Raw genomic sequence first — 19170 nt, 5'->3', positions numbered from 1 at the left:
TAGGGTTATGACAATGGAGAATGATTTTGAGAGAAAACGAAATGACAATGGAAAGATTTCGAACGCTAGAAGACGTGTATGAAGTTTAGTTGCATATGAAAGTCGATGTCGTTAAAGTTCTTAGTGGTTCTTGTTCTTGTTCTTGTTAATTCGTTGTAGTTGAGTTAGCGGTTGAAATGGAGAATGATGGAAGAAAAGTTTTATATTATATTAGTGTAACAGTCGAAGTCTACTGTTGGTAGATACTTCTCCTTTGACTATTTATGTATCGTTCGTTCATTTCTCCAACTGATGTGGGATCTCACAATTCACCTCCGTTTGGCTCTAATACAATTTGTAACAGCTCAAGCCCACTGGTTAGATATTGTCCGCTTTGGTCTGTTACGTATCGTCGTCAGTCTCACGGTTTTAAAACACGTTTAGTAGAGAGAGGCTTTTTACACATTTATAAGGAGTGTTTCGTTCCTCTCTCCAAATGAGGTAGGATCTCACGATTAGAATCTTTGAGAAAAGTACGAGAAATGTGTAGGAAGGAATCCTCCTTGCTCATAAATTCAGGTAGTGTATAACTAGAGATGTCTATTTAACTTGTAAAGATCCACCCCAAATGGGGTCGGGATTCCGCAATTAGAAATAGATGAGGGAGTAAGGAGAGATTTCTCCCTGTTAGATAAATGGGACCCGGGTCGGGGATTATATTCCCTACCCCACCCGTCTTCACCCTGCTTAATATAAATGTATTTTAAAAAAAGAAACTTTCTAAATTCCAATCGAAATTCCAATGGGTTTTATGCAGAGATGTTCATTTAACCTGTTGCGAGAATTCCTGTGAGATTTCACATCGGTGGGAGAGAGGGACGAAACATTCTTTAGAAGGGTATTTTCTATAAGGGTGTAGAAACCTCTCTCTAGCACACGCGTTTTAAAACCTCGGAGAAAGCTCGAAAAGGACAATATCTGCACGTTGTGGGCTTGGGCTGTTACAATTCCCCTATTAGGTAAATGGGGTTGGGAATGAGATTATATTTCTCATTCCCGTCCCAGCCCAATTCCCCGCCTCGGCTTCGCGCCCGATATATGAAATCAAAACAAGGTGATTAATTAATGTATGGTTAGGTATTTGGGTGTGATGGAGAGACCTAAATTCACTGCTCATTTCTCAACCACTAAATTCTATGCTTGTCCAAAGACACATGACAACCTAATTGGAACTCTATAAGCCACAAACTAAAGCCAAACCCACAAGAAATAATGCATCTTTTTCCCCTTTTTCCTTCTCAAAAGTGTTGGCTTTTGGCAATAAAGTGCAATGTTTTACCTAAACAATTACTAGTTGGATTGTGCTCCAAAAAAAGACCCACTTGGAACAACCCAACTGCAAGTGCTTTCAAATGATATAAAGAATGAAGCTTTGTGGAATTTAATGTAACCAAATCCTTACATGTATTGTGTGTATTGTGTATGTGAGATTAGATGATGTCAAAAGGGATCTTTGTCTTCTTAAATCATCCAAAGCTAATTATTTGCTTTCCTAATTTTTGGTTTTGTTTAAGGAAAGGGTTTGTGTTCGGTTTGTGAATTGAAAATAGGATTGAAACCCTAGTTTAGAATATGGAATTAGTACCTAATGGCTCGAGTATTTTACTGTGTCTCTTGTAACATGACTATGTTACCTTTTGATCTTGACCCACGTGTATCTTAGGAAGATTTATAGATGGTCATTTTAATGTGGTATGATTTGTAATAACTCAAACCTATTGCTAGTAGATATTGTTCGTTTTGGTTCATTACGTATCGTCATCAGCCTCACGGTTTTAAAACGCTTCTACTAGGGACAGGTTTTCACACCCTTATAAGGAATGTTTCGTTTCCCTCTTCAACAAATGTGAGATCTCACAATCCACCCCGCTTAGGGACCCAGAGATAAGAAATGGTTCGTTTCCCTCTTCAACCAATGTGGGATTTCGCAATCCACCCCCTTTAGGGACCCAGCGTCCTATTGGCATGCCGTCCAGTGTCTGGCTCTGATACCATTTGTAACAACTCAAGCTCACAACTAGCAAATTTATCCGTTTTGGCCCATTACGTATTGTCATCAATCTCACGATTCATCTACTAAGGAGAGGTTTCCACACCCTTATAAGAAATACTTCGTTCTCCTCTCTAACCGACGTGGGATCTCACAAAATTGTATTTAATAACCTCACGTACTAAACGTATACTCAACTAAATGTTTCCAAAGATTAAAAAAAATTTATTAGGGTTCTCAAACAATGTAGCTATAACCACAAGAGACTCATCTTGAGCTAGTGGTTCATCAGCTCAAGAGAGACATCCCAAAGGGCAAATACTAAGCACCATAAGCTAAGCCCTCTTGCCACATGCTTCTTTACCACCTTATCTTCAACTACAACTTGCCACAATGTGCTGCAATTAATACATTGCTCCATTGCCACTCAATTTGTGGCATCCCCCACTCACCAAGCATATAGCTTCAACCAAGCTTGACAATATGATCTCGGTTTAAGGGTGTTCATATCGACCATCGAGGATAAGTTTAGCGGTATCAGTTGGGATGTAAATAAACGGACTCGAGTAAACACATTCTACAAATGGCTTTACACTATTAGTCGAGAGGCATGAAACGCCTTTTACGACCATTTTACACGAGAGCTAATTTGAATGCAATTTGTTCGGTAGAGATGTGGGGTAGGTATAGGACATAATAAGCATTCTTTGGATGCCTTCAAACCACTTTTATCTCACGTCCCTTATCTTTTCCAATTCTCTTTACCCTATGCATCCTCCAAATTACATATTTGCCCCTGGAAATATTCGGAATTTATATTTTACCTCTAAAAACATATGTTTTTATGCAAGGGTGCACATGGGTCGGATCAGGTTAGGTAGAAATTTTTTTAGTTCGAGTTGGTTAGATTGATAATCCAACTCAACTCAGCTCTCTATTTTTGAGTTGGATTGTCAGGCTGTTCGACAGGAATGTCAAATGCACGGAGACTATTGGTTACTGATTGCTGGAAGAAGAAGAACTCTGGGATGAGGAAGAAGAACTCGAAGGTTGAGTACTGTCAATGCGTGTCTAGAGTGGAGACTGGACAAAATTGAGCTCGGGTCATTCGGCTTGAAAAGCTTTTACCTGTCTCTGGGACCTTGCATATTCTGACTGGACAAAATTGACCTTGCATATTCTGACCTTGCATCATCACACCTACCATTTAAATCAATTGGATGATCGATTCCTTATACAACATACGACTCGTACTAAATTATCCATAAATGTGTTTATAAGTATTTTTTAAACTATCTTGATTTTCATCGAGGTATATTTTGAAAAAGTTGAAAGAAAAAAATAAATAAATAAATAAAACAAGAAAGTGGAATTTTCTTGGTTGGGTAAAATAATCAAACACCTTGTGCGCAAAGCAAAACTGCACCGCCGCCGCCGACGCCGCCGGCGGCTGCTTCTCTCCAAAAAAAGCAAAAGAACAGATGTGGAAAATCACCAAAAAGGCCTCAGACTCAATCGATTCATCCAACACGAAATCCAAAGTCATCGATCAATTCATTCAAACCTAAAAAATTCAACCTCCGCCATTGAATTTCGGCCATTAAACAAACGAAAATTTGCTTTTACGGCAACAAAAATTCACAGAAACAGTCAAAGACGTAATAGAAAAGAAGAAGAAGATGCGAACATTTGCGAACCGATGCTCTGTTCTTTACGGACATTTCATCCAATTTTAGGGCTCCAACAAACTATCCATCAAACCCGAACGCAATGCCGGTTCGCCTTTTATTTATTTATTATGATTATTATTATTTTTTTTATCCCTAGACTATATTTAATATTATATATTGTTATTTCATAATTTAAATAAATAAATTGATTAATTAATTATATTTTTTTTCTAAAATTAAATAAGTAAAATTAATTCAAATATTAATATATAAAATAATGTAAATACATTGAACTGATATAAAGTAGAATTTTTAGATTAAAATGTCAAAAATATACGATCATTTAAAAGATTGGAATAAAAGTTGGAGTGAAGGTCAAAATTGGAATTTTCTTTTATGGTAATTCTTATCTTTTCCAAATAAAAATTTTAATTTAAACACAAATTTTAATAATAAAAATAAAAGTATTATTTGACTATTTTGTTTTTATTTTCTATTTTTTTAAATTGTTCTTCTTTATCACCATTTCTTTTGGTAAGTTTAAAATACCAACACGTATATATTATTATTATTATTAAATTTTAACTTTTAAGTAAATTTGAAAGTTCACTGTTGAATATTTTTAAAAATTTACGAACATATTTAGGATTTGAAATATTAGACATAGGTTATTACAAAATGATATTAGATGAAGTCTCTCCTAGTAAGACGTGGTTTAGGGACGAATCAAGGAGGAAACTGGTGGACATGTAACACCTGAATAAATGAGAGATACATTAATGAATCGAGATCATATCCGAATAAGAATAATATGAAAATATGATAATTAATAAACCTTTAAACCAATCCAAAATTTTTACCTATAATTAAATGTAAATTCGACATTTTACTTAATTTAAAAAATATATATATATATAATAATAAAAATTTAGACAAAAGGGCATAACAACACAGCCGGTAGAAAAAAAGGGGAGAATCTTGGAGGGAATCTGGGCCCACAATGAAGTGGGACCCACTGCTAAACAAAAGATCAGAATCCACTTGATCACAAATAGACGTAAAATGAGATTACATTGGATCCTCACAGACCCATCCGGTGCTGCCACGTCATCGACGAGCCACAACGAACGGTCACTCTATCGTACTCCCCGTGATTTCGGGTAATGTAAAAAGACCGAAATGCCCATGCTCTGCGGCGCCTCCGTCACTGAAAAACACAGGACAAGCCTGTCCAGATCCACGCTCCAATCCATTAGCCTCGTCTCTCCCAACATTATCAGACCAATTTCTTTAATTAATGTTTCCATTATTTATTTTCTTTTTCCCAATATTCCTTCTAAATTTTTAAATACATTTACAAAAAAAAAAAAAAATCTAATGTAATATATTAAAATGTAAAAATTACTTTAAAAAAAATGTAATTCATCCTATCGTCAATGTAAAATATCACAACTCATTAAAAATATATATCGATTGAGATATCAAAGTTCAGTCCTTCTTTATCATTAAATATTGAATTTTAAGAATATATAAATTAATGACGGTTTCATCCAACCCTAATCAAGGGTATTTTTGTAGATTTTTAAAATTTTTATATATATATAATCTTAAATTTTAGTTACATGCATCGTGAAACAATTTGTATTTTAATGATAACGATCACATCAGATGTTAAGATACACGTGGTAGTGTTTTTATTTATTTATTTTAAATTTAAATTTAGTGTTTATTATTTAAGAGTTTTAATTTAATTATTTCTCATCCTAATAAAAATTAAATTTTATAAACTGGTAAAAAATAAAATATAAGCTTATATGGTAGAATACTCAATAAATCCATAAAACAAGAAGAAACAAAAACGTCATAAAAATTTTAATATTCCAAAAATATCAATGAAATATTAATAAAATCTGAATGTAAATCAATATTTTCCAAAAAAATATATAAAAAAGGAAAATAAAACTAATAAATTAACATTTTACAATTTTTAAAATAAATTATATATTCAAGAAAAATTAATTTCCATTCTTTTTTTTCAAATTTGAAATTATTTTAAAATGTAATGAAGGAAGGAACAATTGAACGTGGAGGTGGAATAGATAAGAGTGTACGTGGGGCCAACGTTATTGACCGACCAATTTTTCATTTTTTTTTAGTAATAATTTAGCTGAAATATGCTCAAATTGACAATGATGGTTTAGAGAACATCGAACCAATGACTTGTAAAAAGATATCGAATAAGTCCTACGACTTTAATAACAACCTAATTTGATCGAGTGAATTTGAAAAGATAAAACATAATCCAAAATTGCATACCAACTCATACGTGTTCTCTTCTCGAACCTCGTTTTAAATAAGGTTTCGTTCCAGTTGATAAGATTTCGTAAATTTAGACGATGATAGAGAACCTAATACCGAATATCGAAGATATTCATTATTCTCTTTTATGTTAATTTTCAATTTAAATATTTATCATATTGATCGAGAATACATGTTTTAAACAATAAAATGAGAATTTGAATATTAAGTAAGGATTAATTTGAATAAATTTTTAAATATAAAACATAATGAATTAATAATATTTTTATTTTTATTTTTATCCTAATTAATCATTTTCTATCAAATAATATGAATAAATATTAATAATGTTATATAAATAAATTATTAATTACAAAACAAAGAAAAAAAGAGTAAAAAATTAATCTCTCATCTTATTTATTAAAAGAAAAAAAAAAGGAAATTGTGTAATTTAATATACAAATAAAAAAAATGCATGGCGGGCCCACATAATGAACGGTTGATATGCCCTAGTAACGGAAGATAACGGAAAAGACAAAAAGAAGAGCCCGTCATTGACCGTCCGTTAAAAGGTAGTTTGACGAGGCGTCAACCTGTGGGGCTCACCTACCAATATCTGGCGTTTTTTTAATTAATTTTTGGGAGGCGGTTATTTTATTTTTTTGAATATATAATTAATTTATTTTTATAAAAAAAAAAAAAAAAAACTAAATCATGAGATGCTTTCCGCAGATTCCTAGGCTTATTTTATTGAAACTGTCGTCTTTTTCTTTTTTTCTTTATTTTTTTTTTCACAAAAATTACGTGTGATTTGCGCGTTTATTTAATTTAAAAGAAAATTGAAAAATAATAATAATAATAATAATAAAAAGACAGAATACAAAACGTAACGTATTAGGAGAAGTTTGGGAGCAGACCATTCAACGTTGCCAACCGCTCGGTCGTCTAAGATTTGTCTTTTTCTTTTTATTTTTTATTTTTTATTTTTTAAAAATATATAAATTCATATCCGAAGATAAATTAGGAAAGAAGTGAAAGAGATTTCTTTCCATTAATTAAATTAGGTTCAACGTTATATTTCTCATTCAGACTCCTTAATTCGGTATGTCACTTCACTTGTTGTAATATGAAATTTAAGTCAGCAGAAATTACATGAATATTATATTATATTTTAGTTTATAAAATATTATTAATTTATTTGAATGTTTTTATTTTTTTCTACCGAAAATGGAAATGATCTAAAGATATTTGAAAATATTTAAAAAAAAACTTTTATTTAATTTTAGTTTAATTCATAAATTTTAGGGACAAAAAAATTGATATTAATTTTTTTAAATGCCAATATTTCTTTATTTTATTTATAAAATAATTAAACCAAATTGTGTGGTCTAAAAATCTAAAAAATATTCTTAAATTTTAAAAAAGATTAAAAAAATTTATTACCACACTTTAATATTTTGTTTCAAACTTATAGTATAAAACCATTAATATTTTATTTAAAAAATAATAAATATTTTTAAAAATTTTAAATAATTTACCATTAATATCATGTTTAAAAATTATTAATAACTAACATTAAGAATAAAAATAATTTATGAGAGGTTTATAAACCGTTTCCATTTAGGAAGTCAATAGATATTAAATTTAAAAAAAAATAATGATTTTTTTTTTCAAAGATTCGAGAGTTGAAGAGTATTTTTAAAATAAAATATTATGGATTTCAAAATATTTTTTTTAGACAAAGGACAGAGTTTAGAGATATTTTTATCAATTTAGCGGTTTTTTTTTCTTTTTCCAACAATACCCTCGTGTGCCTCTATATCTAGGTTGGGGATCTAGATGTGTTTGACCTTCTTATTTAACTAGTTTTAAATCGTGATTAGATCGCTAATCTTGCTTCAATTTTATATTTTCACTTTTCAAAGAATCTAATTCTTTTTTTTTTAAACTTTAAAATTCCTATTTTATTATACTTTTTAACTTTTATTACGAGATTTACCAAACACTTATGGAAGCACATTTGACAGTAATTATGTTAATAGTTACCATAATCTCAAAGTAAGTTTTAGTTTCAAAATGAGTTTAAGTAATAATTTGGTTGTTATAATTTAAAATTTTTAATGACTTAATCTTACAATATTTAACCTAACCGAAAAACAAAGGGTTTGATTAGGTTGAATTGTGAAGTCTATTTGTGTGGCTCGGGTCACTAACTTAATTAACTACAAATTTGGAACGGTTCCAAAATATTTTTTCATTTAATTAATTTATTAAATATATTTAAACCAATAAAAATGGAAGGCTGCATGAATCATTCAAACTCGGTTGAACGAAGAAAAAGGGAGGGAATCTGTTGAGAGAGAGAGAGAGAGAGAGAGGATACAAATGACGTGGCAAGATCTTGACGGTCCACCTCATCAACTTATTACACCACGAAACTTCCTGCTACCTTCTTCTTCGTGAATATCGTTTGCATTATATCGCGAGATATTGAAATTAGTTATTTTTTTTTAAATTTAAAAATTCGATATAAATGGCCACGTAAGCATGGTAACCCGAAGGCGAGGCCTGGGGAGATGTATTGGCAAATGGAGGGTCCCGCACGAAAGAAGGCCACGCGGCAACCCGACGCTGATTAGTCCATAAGCAACAGAATCTCAGTCTTTAAAAAAAAAAAAAAAAATTTAATTAATTAATTATTAAAAGGAGAACCCGCGAGAAATATAATCGGGTCATGAACTACCGGGTTGATGGGTGCATGTAAAGATCCGGCCCGAACCCGAGAGATATTCTCCTATAAAAGAGCGCTTGGTAATGCATGCAATTCTCGCTCATTCTAACCTCGTTTAAACGCATTCCGTCGTCTCCGACGGTTCTCTATCTCTCTCCGCGTTTTCTCCGTTAGGTTTCCGTTTCTTCTTCTTTTTTCTCGGCCTTTTGCCCGGAGAATTTTCGCTCTGTAATTTTCCATTTGTGGTTGTTGAAAGCAATTGCATTCTGTTTTTTGTTCTTGTTCTTTGAATCCTTCGTTTGGTTTGTGTCGATTCTTTGATTTCCAGATCTGCATGGTGAAGAACGGATTCAGTGGTTAAGTTTTGGTTGTTTCTTTCGATTTTGTAGCTTGATTTTGTTCTTGTTCTTGTGAAATTCTTCTTCTGAGCGGATCGCGGTGGGATATTTCAAGTGTATAGGGGAGCGTGGTGAATTTGGCGGTGGAAATAGCTACTTTTTCTGCTTCTTTTGGGGGGGTAGCCGGGGCCTCGGCCTCGGCGGGTTTTAAAGCCCCCACTTGCACAAACTCTGAAAATTATCGTTCCATTTTCTTAACAATTGTTCTAACCACTCTCATCGTTCTTTGATTTTTCTTTTTCCATTTTCTTCTTCGTATTCATTTCTTGATCCGTCGCCGGAGAGATGCCGGCCCTAGCTTATTGCGTGGATGCTACTGCAGCTCCTCCTCCTGGCTACGCTTTTGCTGGGGATAGCTCTCTTCCGTCGCCGGACTTATTTTCCGGCGGACCTCCGGAGACCACCATCTTCACCTCTCCCGTCTCTGCTCCCACCTCTGAAAATCTGTCTTGGTCTCCTTCTCTTTCTTCTTCCCTTTACAAGATCGATGGATGGGGTGCCCCTTATTTTTCTGTTAATGGCTCTGGAAATATGGCTGTTCGTCCCTACGGTACGGCCACTTTGCCGCATCAGGAGATTGATTTGTTAAAAATTGTGAAGAAGGCTTCAGATCCGATTAGCTCTGGCGGCCTCGGGTTACAGCTTCCTCTTATTGTGCGCTTTCCTGATGTGCTTAAGAATCGTCTTGAATCTCTCCAGTCGGCATTTGATCATGCCATTCAATCTCAGGGATATGGTTCTCATTACCAGGGTGTTTTCCCGGTTAAATGCAACCAGGACAGGTTCGTTGTTGAGGACATAGTGAAATTCGGATCTCCTTTCCGTTTTGGTCTCGAAGCTGGCTCGAAACCAGAGATCCTCCTAGCAATGAGCTGTTTGTGCAAAGGGAATTCAGATGCCCTTTTGGTGTGTAATGGTTTCAAGGATGCGGAGTACATTTCTTTGGCTCTTATTGCCAGGAAGCTTGCTTTGAACACTGTGGTTGTTCTCGAACAAGAGGAAGAGCTCGATTTAGTGATTGATTTGAGCAAAAGACTCTTCGTTCGCCCTGTGGTTGGCGTGCGTGCGAAGCTGAGAACCAAACATTCTGGTCATTTTGGGTCTACGTCTGGCGAGAAAGGGAAATTTGGACTTACGACCACCCAGATTCTTCGGGTGGTTGGGAAACTTAAACAGCATGATATGCTTGATTGCCTTCAATTGCTACATTTTCACATTGGATCCCAGATTCCTTCCACTACCTTGCTCGCCGATGGCGTTGGTGAGGCCGCTCAGATCTATTGTGAATTGGTCCGTCTTGGTGCCAACATGCGCGTAGTTGACATTGGAGGTGGTCTGGGTATTGACTATGACGGTTCGAAGTCTCCGGACTCTGGGTTATCTGTTGCATATGAACTCGATGACTATGCCTCTATGGTTGTTGACGTAATTCGCTCTGTATGCGACCGTAGGTCTGTGAAGCACCCAATACTTTGCAGTGAAAGTGGTCGAGCAATCGCCTCTCATCACTCCGTTCTGATTTTTGAGGCCGTTTCTGCTAGTACATATGAGGTCCCATCCATGAGCTCCATTGAACTTCAGTATCTTGATGGGCTAACAGACGATGCCCGCGTAGATTATCAGAACCTTTCGGCTGCTGCTTGTATGGGTGAGTATGAGACATGCTTGCTGTATGCAGACCAATTGAAACAACGCTGCATTGAGAAATTCAAGGATGGGTGTTTGGGAATGGAACAACTGGCAGCTGTAGATGGCCTCTGTGCTCTCATTTCCAAGGCTGTTGGAGAGTTGGACTCTGTAAGATCTTATCACGTGAACCTCTCTATTTTCACTTCCATTCCAGATTTCTGGGGTATCGATCAGCTGTTCCCTATAGTCCCCATTCATCGTCTTGATCAGAGACCTTCAGTGAGAGGCATTCTCTCTGATCTTACCTGTGACAGTGACGGGAAGATCGATAAGTTCATCGGTGGCGAGTCGAGTTTGCCATTGCACGAGATGGAAGGCAATGGTAATTTGTCAGGTGGAGGTGGGCGATACTATCTTGGGATGTTTCTGGGCGGGGCTTATGAGGAGGCTCTCGGTGGTGTTCACAACCTGTTTGGTGGCCCGAGCGTAATTCGAGTAATGCAGAGCGATGGACCGCATAGCTTTGCGGTTACTCGCACTGTGCCTGGGCCATCATCCGGGGACATCCTCCGAGTGATGCAGTACGAGCCCGAACTCATGTTCGAGACGCTCAAGCACCGAGCAGAGGAGTTTGGGCAGGAAGATGATGATGGTGGTGAGGGCATAGCCAACAGCTTGGCCATGTCCTTCCGCAACATGCCTTATTTGGGTAGCCCATCTTCCTGTTTCAATGATACCGAGTACAATGGTGCTGTGGATTCTGGTGCTGGCGATGATGCCGAGCAGTGGACTTACTGCTATGCTTGACAGAGTTGTTTAGACTTCGTTGTCCTCAGCCATCCCTACTTAGTTATCGCCTTTCTTCTCTAGTGGGTCTGTTTTTGTTGTCCTTATGGGTCCGTCGATGTATTTCCATGAATTTTCCTTTTTCTCCAAAAAAAAAAAACCAAAAAACAAAAAAAAAACCTTTTGTTTTTTTCTTTGGTGTGTTGCAGCAAAGGGTTGTGAGAGCAAAGCAACAGCAGCAAAGCTCCTTTTCCTTTGGCTTTCCTTCGTTTTTTTCTTTGTAACTTTCTTTTTTTTAGTACAGAAAGAGAGGGAATGGGAACACCGAATCCACCCTTTTGTAAAATTTGGGATCTCGTTCTCTCTTGGTAATGTCAGTGTAGAATTTTAAGTTTTTCAGAAAAAAGAATGGAAGAAAAAGAAGCCATCAATGGCTAATTTTCTTTTCTTCAATGGTGCCTTTTGAATTGATTCCTTTGCTCTTAAACATGTAGTAAATCGAAAAGGGTTTCATTTTCTATAATTCTTTGTGAAGCCATGTGATGGGGATTTTCTGGCGTTGTGATGAAGGGTCAATATCATCCATATTACACTTGTGTGTGTTGGTTTGGATTTGTCATTACAGGATGGTGCGGTTGGGGATGGAGCTTATCTGTTCATGCAATGCCCCTATCGGTTTGCTGTCCACAGACTGCTGTGTGCTGCTCTGTCCAATCTTTTTCAGCCTCAGATTGGTCCTGTGGTCAACAACTGGAAACTGTGCGGTAGAGGTAGATTCCCCTCTTCATGTTCATCTCTTTTCAATTTTCTCTTTTAGCTTTAATTTAGAATGGTGATCTGTGGTATATAGGAAGAGAAATATTTATGGTTTTTTCTCTTTAATATGAAATCTAGAGTAGAGTAATGGCTGAAAAGGCATCACTGTCATGGATTTGTTGTCTCTTCTGATATATTCTATGTCGTCTCCCACTGCTTATTGTCTCTATATATTGATTTCTTTATTCTGGATATCTGTTTCTTTAAAAAGATTCTCAACTCTTTCATGATCATCTTAGTGTCGCTAGGAAAACACGAAAAGATTCTCGACTGGTTCTTAACCATTAGTGTGCGGTGTTATTAGGAAGAAATGATACAGATTCTTTTGGACTCTGTTGTTTAATTCACCCTACACCACTCCTAGTGCTATTAGGAGAGAGGTCCATTGTAATGATGTGATTACTAAGCTCTCTTTGTTATCTCTTAGCATTTAAAAAGAGTTCGATTCATACTTTTTGGTATCATTCAATGTCGTGTGGCATCAAGCAGGATCGGTCGATGGATCGTCTTGGGATGAGAGAAATGTCATGCTGCCCTGCATTTGAGACGACAAGGATGGAGGAAAGAGATCATTGGTAAATATTTTATTGTAGACATGTTTTTTCTTTGTCCAAAATTTGATTCTCAATTCTTTCATAATCATCCAAGTGCGTTTGTTATTAGAAAGACGTGAAATGATTATTCTAGGCTCTTCGTTGACCTGAGCATCCTAATGTGTTTGCTATTAGGAAGACATGATGTTATTAAGTCTTAAATATAAAAGATTCTTTGCCTCTTTTCTTTTAATAATCTTTCTTATTTTGAAGATGCAATAGATTTTGATGTTATTAGGAACATGTTTTGATCTGTGGAGAAAGAGTGAAATCCCTCTTGTTAGGCAAGCCGATGGCTAATGTGCTCGTGCTATTATAGCATTCGGGTCGAGGAGGTCAATTACACACGAGCACGAATGGGCAAAGAACATACCTTCCGGTACCGAGTGACTAAGATGAGTACACACCTCATCCTTTTGAGCTGAATTTTGGTGAGGGCTGGTAAAACGAGTACACAAAGTCTATGGCCTTGGTTGAGTTCAAGCCTCTCAAATATGGTGGGGTGGGCCGAACCCCAACCCCAACTCTGTGCTAATAATGATCGTTGGGCTCTATTATTTGGTATTGATTACCAAACATGTTTATGTTCGGGTTTCTTTTTTTCCAAGATCCAAGAAATAGAAAATAAGAAACAAGAACATGGTCCAATGATCACGGGACAAATATTAATTGAATGTCATTGGATGATCACCACAAAAAGGAAGCTTTAAAATCACATCTAAATCAGTATAGATGAAAATAAGTTGAAAGGTTGGAGAAATTTTATCTAAATTGGATTGGGCCAAACCTTATACGACGGAGGTTGGTGTAGAAGTCGATAACATACGAACGACCAAAATCAAGTGTCTAAAGGTAGAGACATGATGAAAGTACGAGTGAACAACAAAGAGTGTGCTAAACTATTAGGAGTCAAAACTGCAGCGGTTAAGAAGTTGCATCCTTCCGAATAGGAACTTGCCTATCCATGGGTATACCATGAAGTTACAAAGGTTGTACTTGTAAACTAACCTCCTACGGCAAAATAGGCACAAGAAAAGAGCAATAGACCGGATCAACCTACAAAAACGAAACGGTCCCTCTGTAACCAGTCATCCATAATATCGAATAAATCATTTTCGTCTTTGGCTATAGTCATAGTGATCCTCCTATTCAACTAACTTCAACCATTTTCGAACACCTTGTAGCATTTTTAGGGCTTTCAAGTCTATCATTGCTGTATGATTTCTACTGTCTTTTCTTTCTAATGGGTTTCGATTATAAATTCATTATTTTATTGGTCCATAATATGACCTAAAGCAATATTACAAACTCAATACTGTAAGTGAAAGTATCGAAACTTCAAAGAAACAATGAGAATGAGCGAGAAAGGAGGTACGCTTTCTTTTGAATTGTGAATAGTACTAGCTTTGTGTTGATTGTATTCATTTGAGTGTGATTCGTGTATTCATTTGAGTCATCTGTGATTCCAGCGGTTGATTCTTCTCTCTCTCCTCTCTCATTCAAACTTATTTTTCATCTACAACATTGTTTTCACGCTTGCATGGTCATATAGTGCAAATTATTTTGGTCAAATCCCCTCAGTAAAACTCTATTTTAACTAAATGGCATTCTTTACCAACATAATTATAAACACATCAATGACCCGAAAAGTACCTTTTTTAGATCGTGCTAGAAAGTATCCTGTTCAACCTTTCCAATAAAAAATCGTCATAAGAGCACCGATGCCCAATAAAAATGAAATTAGCTTCTCAATTGCTAAAAACATTTCCTATTTATTTAAACATCTGATGCAATGACAAGCAATCGGGCAAACCGCTCATCCTGCAAAGGATGGATAATTAACCAAAAGTTGCAGCATCACACATCGTTCCAATGGTGATTTTTCTATGTCAAATTTGCATATCTGAGCAATAAGAAGAAACCAAATCAACTAGGAATGACTATAATTTGTGTTCATTCGAGTTTACACGTCAAAGAGCTCGCGCTTTATCATCATCGACTCTGACGAGCCCACGAACAATTTCAACCTGCAATACTCAAAACGTTGCTTTTTCAACCTGCAATACTCAAAACGTTGCTTTCCACATTAGAGCTACAAGGACGTTGCTTTTCACATTAGAGCTACAAGGAAAAAGTATGTCCAAAACTAGAGTCATTGTATGTTGAAAACTATTGTCGACTGTAATATTGCGTAGATGGTCTGCTTTAGAAACTTCAACACACAACAAACTAACTTTTTCAGAGTATACAAACTTCTTTCGCTTCTCAACATTCACTCCGCTTTACCATAATATAATACTATCTGGCCGGCATCACATACAAAACACACTTTTTCTCCCTTTTTGAACAAGAAACAAAACTTTTCATTGAATAAATGTGAAAGGACTAAGGCTCAAAAGATACAAACTCTTCATGGGAGTGAATAAGCAAGAAATAAAATAAAAATACAAGAATAGCATAATAGCCAGTTTCAAGCCAATTTGAGTTTCATCCAGATCGAGGAAAACAGGCATTTATAAGCAGCCACATGTAAGCTTACCTTTATTTATTACCATGATAACGAAGATTTCAGTGATCTTCCCGCCCATAGTTATATATGATCTCGATCTGCATAATTTCATAAATGTTAGTGTCATCTAGATTACACTCTAAAAATTGCAATAAAAAATTATCGAAGGGGCAAAGAGTAGAGAACTCAAGCCCGAAGCACATGATAAGATTAGAACAGCCAAAGAAGAAAAAAGGTAAAGAGTACGGAGCTGCGTCCTATGCTCTAATTGCTGGGAAAAGAATTTCCACTTTTCCATTTTTACGTGCTCCCTCCAGGAATAGGGGAAAGGAACCTTCGCTTACACTAGTGCTCATCTTTAGGGGAAAAAAATGCCATGTTAAAGCAAACATATTTCAAAACTGTGGTTTTAGTAGACGTTTCATTTGACCAATAAGCCAATCACAAATCATTATAATTATTGTGTACTCTGCATATCATGACCTCTATTAAAAAGCACTGAGAATGAGGTGGTTAATGCTATACCGTTCTTAGGGACACAATTGTACAACCTATAGAACAGATAATGCAATAAAAAAAAAAAGATATATGCAAGAATTAAAAAAAATAATAATAATGTCTAAAAAAAATGTAAAGAGAAGGAATGAAATTCTTATGAAAAAAAAATATATGAGAACAATCTTCTAAAGAAAACTTACCCCCGGAGGTGGAGTTGGGTTTCGCGTAAACTTAGAACCACCCGGAGCCCAAGGAACTACAGAGTAAAAGAAAAATAAAAAATTAGGATTAATAACGGCATGCATAGCCTTGATCTAAGCAGAATTGAAATAACAAACAATGAATGATACTTTAAAGTTTTAGGTGGGAGCTGGCAACCATCTGGGAACTGGGGGAAGATTGTTTTGACATAAGCATGCCTGCAGCTTAACGAAGACCATCACACTCTGCAGCTTATCCGAAGTATTAAGAATTTCTTGTTCCAAACTAATAGAAGATCATCACACTCCCTATTTCATTACCAACTATCCTGATTAAGTTGAATGTTAAACTTAGAACTCCCATGGTGGACTACAACTGGAAAGAAAAAAAAAGGGCGCAAAAAGTTCATGTCTTTATTTGGTTGGTCATGCATAGAAGCCTTAACTCTTCGGATAAGCTGCAGAGGGAGTCTCCATCTATTTGCTGTTTGTGCTTGAAGGAGGGAGTGTCTTTGGATCACATTCTGCCCTACTGCCCATTTTCCCGTTCAACACGATTTTCCTTCTTTCAGGTTTTTAAGTTGGCTGAATGTCTCCCTTAGAAGATTGATGGGTGGCTGATGGAGAGCCTAGGAGGGAAGTCCTGTCAAAGGAAGGCAAAAATTTTATGGAATTGTGCGGTGAGGGCTATTTTGTGGACGATGTGGAGAGAGAGAATTCAGGGAACCTTTGAAAATTGGCCATCTTTGGTGGATTCTTTTTGGAGAAATGTACAGCATAGTAGCATACTACTTGGTGGTGTTCAAACCAGAAGAAACTCTTTTGTAATTATAGCCTACTCATGATTACAAATGATTGGAAGGCTTTGATATTGTAGTTTGCTTCTTTCTAGGCGTGGATCTCTACCCCATCCCATCCTACGGGTGTTCTCCATTTTGTGTTTATAATACATCCCTCGTCTCTTATTTAAAAATAAATAAATAAGTAATAATATCTAAGATTTTGTGCAGGTATCTTATATTCTTGGATACTCAAGAAACATCCCTGAAGGAAAATCCAAATTTTGTGGCTAGTTACTACAATTCCAACCTACTAAACTGACTCTTAAAATGGATAAATACCATAGGTTTTTTTTAATTAAACTCACAATATTTTGTTCATATTGTTTCTGCAATACAATTTTTATTATTCAAAAAGGAGGAAGGAAACTCAACACTTTAGTGGCATTTCAAATCAACAGAAAGCATGCCTGTTATCTACAGGTCAGATTAAAGTAGAAGACCAAGAACTTAAGAGGACGATTTTGTCATTAACATGTTACGTAGTAACAGCATTTGATTTTGCATCCTTACTTTTATGAACTGCCACATGATCAGTTCATTCATGAGTGTACTTACCGATATAGGGATCAGGATGTCGCCACTTATTATAGGAAGCTTCTCCATCAGCTATCATCCTATCTATTCTGTCAAGATCTTCCTGCAAATCCACCCAAAAAAGGATCCATAAGCAATTGATCAATAACATAGAATAATTTGAATGAGGAAAATGGTGATATTTGATTCCCAGATATCATAACATTTCTTTGTGAAATCCACGCTTTTCCAGATGTAGTAAGCAGACGAAATTGAAGGATCAATCAATAATCCCAGAGAGACTAAAAGGACCGAAGAACCATAAGCATTCATTACAAACCACATTTCAATGTTTCATCAAGTAACGCACGACAATTTGAACGAAAAATGGTTGTAAGAAAAATCCACGCATTAAGGGTAGAGTCTACTCAAACATCAATCTAGCCGCACAAAAAATTATTTCATCGGTTTATATCCACATCCCTAGGTCAATTAACTCATAAGAGGTCGTTATACAGAAAATTTCAAATCAACGAAAAAACACAAAAGAACAAAAAAAAAAAAAAACGATCAAAACAAAATTAAAGGAACAGACATAGAACGAACCACGTGCTTGTTTGCATCGAATCTCTCCCGGAGGTCCGACGCCTGAAACGATGGACGATTAGAAGAACAAAAAAGACCGAATCAGTTTAGGATCGAAGAAATGTCAGAACAGAGAAATGGAAATGGACAAAACCGTATACATCTCGATAAAAGAGATGGCGATGGACAGCCCAATTGAGAGTGTCTTTGAGGGCTCGCCGGTAAAGGATCCGAACCCTCTCCTTCTGGGCGGCTCGCCGAGCCAAATATCCCGCCGTCGACGAAAAGCTCATTTCTCTCTTCTTCCTCTTTCTCCCTCTGTAGATGGCTTTGTAAATGTTGTGGATTTCAATTGGGACGGAGATAACGCCGTTTAACGATTTTGATTCCCAAAACGCACCGTTTTACGAGGATTAAGGAACGGAGGAAAGGAGTTAGAGAAAACGGGACGTTTACACGCCGTCATTGCTGAAGGGTTCCTAACTCTCCTACAATTCTCCCCATCTTATAATAAAATTTGGGTAAATATATTTTTAAATAATTTAAAATTTAATTTCAATGTGTTATTTTAGTTTATTTATAATAAAATTTATTTAATTTCAATACGGTTACATCTCTCACTGTGTAACAAACTTGCTACGAGATATGTTCGTATTGAACTAGTTGAACCCCGTGACGTTCTGCTGAGTAATGTATGTGAAACCGTATCTGGTACGTGGTTTTTCCAGTGTTGGTTTAGTTTTTGGGTCATATAACGTAATGGCTCAAGCCCACCGCAGATATTGTTCTTTTAGGCTTTTTTCTCGAGAGAAATACTAGGTCCTTTTATACATGGTTTTTCCAATGTTTGTTTACGTTAGGAGAGTTTTCATACCCTAATGTTTTGATCTCCTCCAACCGATTCGAGATATCACAATTCATTCCCCCTAAAGGCCTAGCGTACTCGTTCCACTCTCCAACCAATGTAAGATCTCATAATCCACTCCCTCGAGGGTCTAGAGTCGTACTCGTTCCACTCTTCAACCAATGTAAGATCTCACAATCCACTCCCTTGAGAGTCTAGTGTTCTCACT

General features: G+C 36.0%; 2 protein-coding genes and 1 long non-coding RNA gene across 5 annotated transcripts; 1 reads left to right on the top strand and 2 right to left on the bottom strand.

The window, feature by feature from the left end:
• The first annotated feature begins 8819 nt into the window (after nucleotides 1-8819).
• LOC111448343 (arginine decarboxylase-like) lies at nucleotides 8820-11988 on the top strand. The gene has a single exon (XM_023087863.1). It carries the CDS (start codon nucleotides 9412-9414, stop codon nucleotides 11560-11562), a length of 2151 nt encoding a protein of 716 aa, XP_022943631.1. The 5' UTR covers nucleotides 8820-9411; the 3' UTR covers nucleotides 11563-11988.
• Nucleotides 11989-14681: 2693 nt separating this feature from the next.
• Nucleotides 14682-18461, bottom strand: LOC111449115 (NADH dehydrogenase [ubiquinone] 1 beta subcomplex subunit 9-like). Of its 3 annotated transcripts, none has more exons than XM_023088989.1 (6): nucleotides 18259-18460; nucleotides 18119-18160; nucleotides 17555-17636; nucleotides 16158-16213; nucleotides 15490-15557; nucleotides 14682-15007 (listed from the first exon to the last, which is right to left on the bottom strand). In XM_023088989.1, the coding sequence occupies exons 1-5, from the start codon at nucleotides 18388-18390 to the stop codon at nucleotides 15519-15521; spliced, it is 351 nt and encodes a 116-aa protein (XP_022944757.1). In that variant the 5' UTR covers nucleotides 18391-18460; the 3' UTR covers nucleotides 14682-15007; nucleotides 15490-15518. The 3 variants fall into 3 exon arrangements, with proteins under 3 accessions (XP_022944757.1, XP_022944756.1, XP_022944758.1); XM_023088988.1 differs by having other exon boundaries at nucleotides 14682-14977; XM_023088990.1 differs by lacking the exons at nucleotides 14682-15007; nucleotides 15490-15557 and adding an exon at nucleotides 16308-16376 and having other exon boundaries at nucleotides 16171-16213; nucleotides 18259-18461.
• On the bottom strand, nucleotides 16475-17099 carry LOC111449116. Its single transcript, XR_002711525.1, has 2 exons — nucleotides 16885-17099; nucleotides 16475-16800 (listed from the first exon to the last, which is right to left on the bottom strand). It is a non-coding gene; the product is annotated as an uncharacterized LOC111449116 (long non-coding RNA).
• Nucleotides 18462-19170: the final 709 nt, after the last annotated feature.

The sequence above is a fragment of the Cucurbita moschata genome, unplaced genomic scaffold (genome assembly GCF_002738365.1).
Source record: "Cucurbita moschata cultivar Rifu unplaced genomic scaffold, Cmos_1.0 Cmo_Scf00010, whole genome shotgun sequence".
In the NCBI taxonomy this organism is placed as follows: Eukaryota; Viridiplantae; Streptophyta; class Magnoliopsida; order Cucurbitales; family Cucurbitaceae; genus Cucurbita; species Cucurbita moschata.
This window is presented reverse-complemented; position numbering and strand designations above follow the sequence as displayed.

Bases quoted from the DNA above. Each gene is read 5' to 3' on its own strand.
- LOC111448343 (XM_023087863.1), top strand. From the start codon at position 9,412: ATGCCGGCCCTAGCTTATTGCGTGGATGCTACTGCAGCTCCTCCTCCT.
- LOC111449115 (XM_023088989.1), bottom strand. From the start codon at position 18,390: ATGAGCTTTTCGTCGACGGCGGGATATTTGGCTCGGCGAGCCGCCCAG. The intron at 16,214-17,554 runs GTAAGTACACTC...TTTACTCTGTAG, and splicing joins ACATCCTGATCCCTATATCG to TTCCTTGGGCTCCGGGTGGT. The intron at 15,558-16,157 runs GTAAGTTTTCTT...GAAATTATGCAG, and splicing joins ACCCAACTCCACCTCCGGGG to ATCGAGATCATATATAACTA.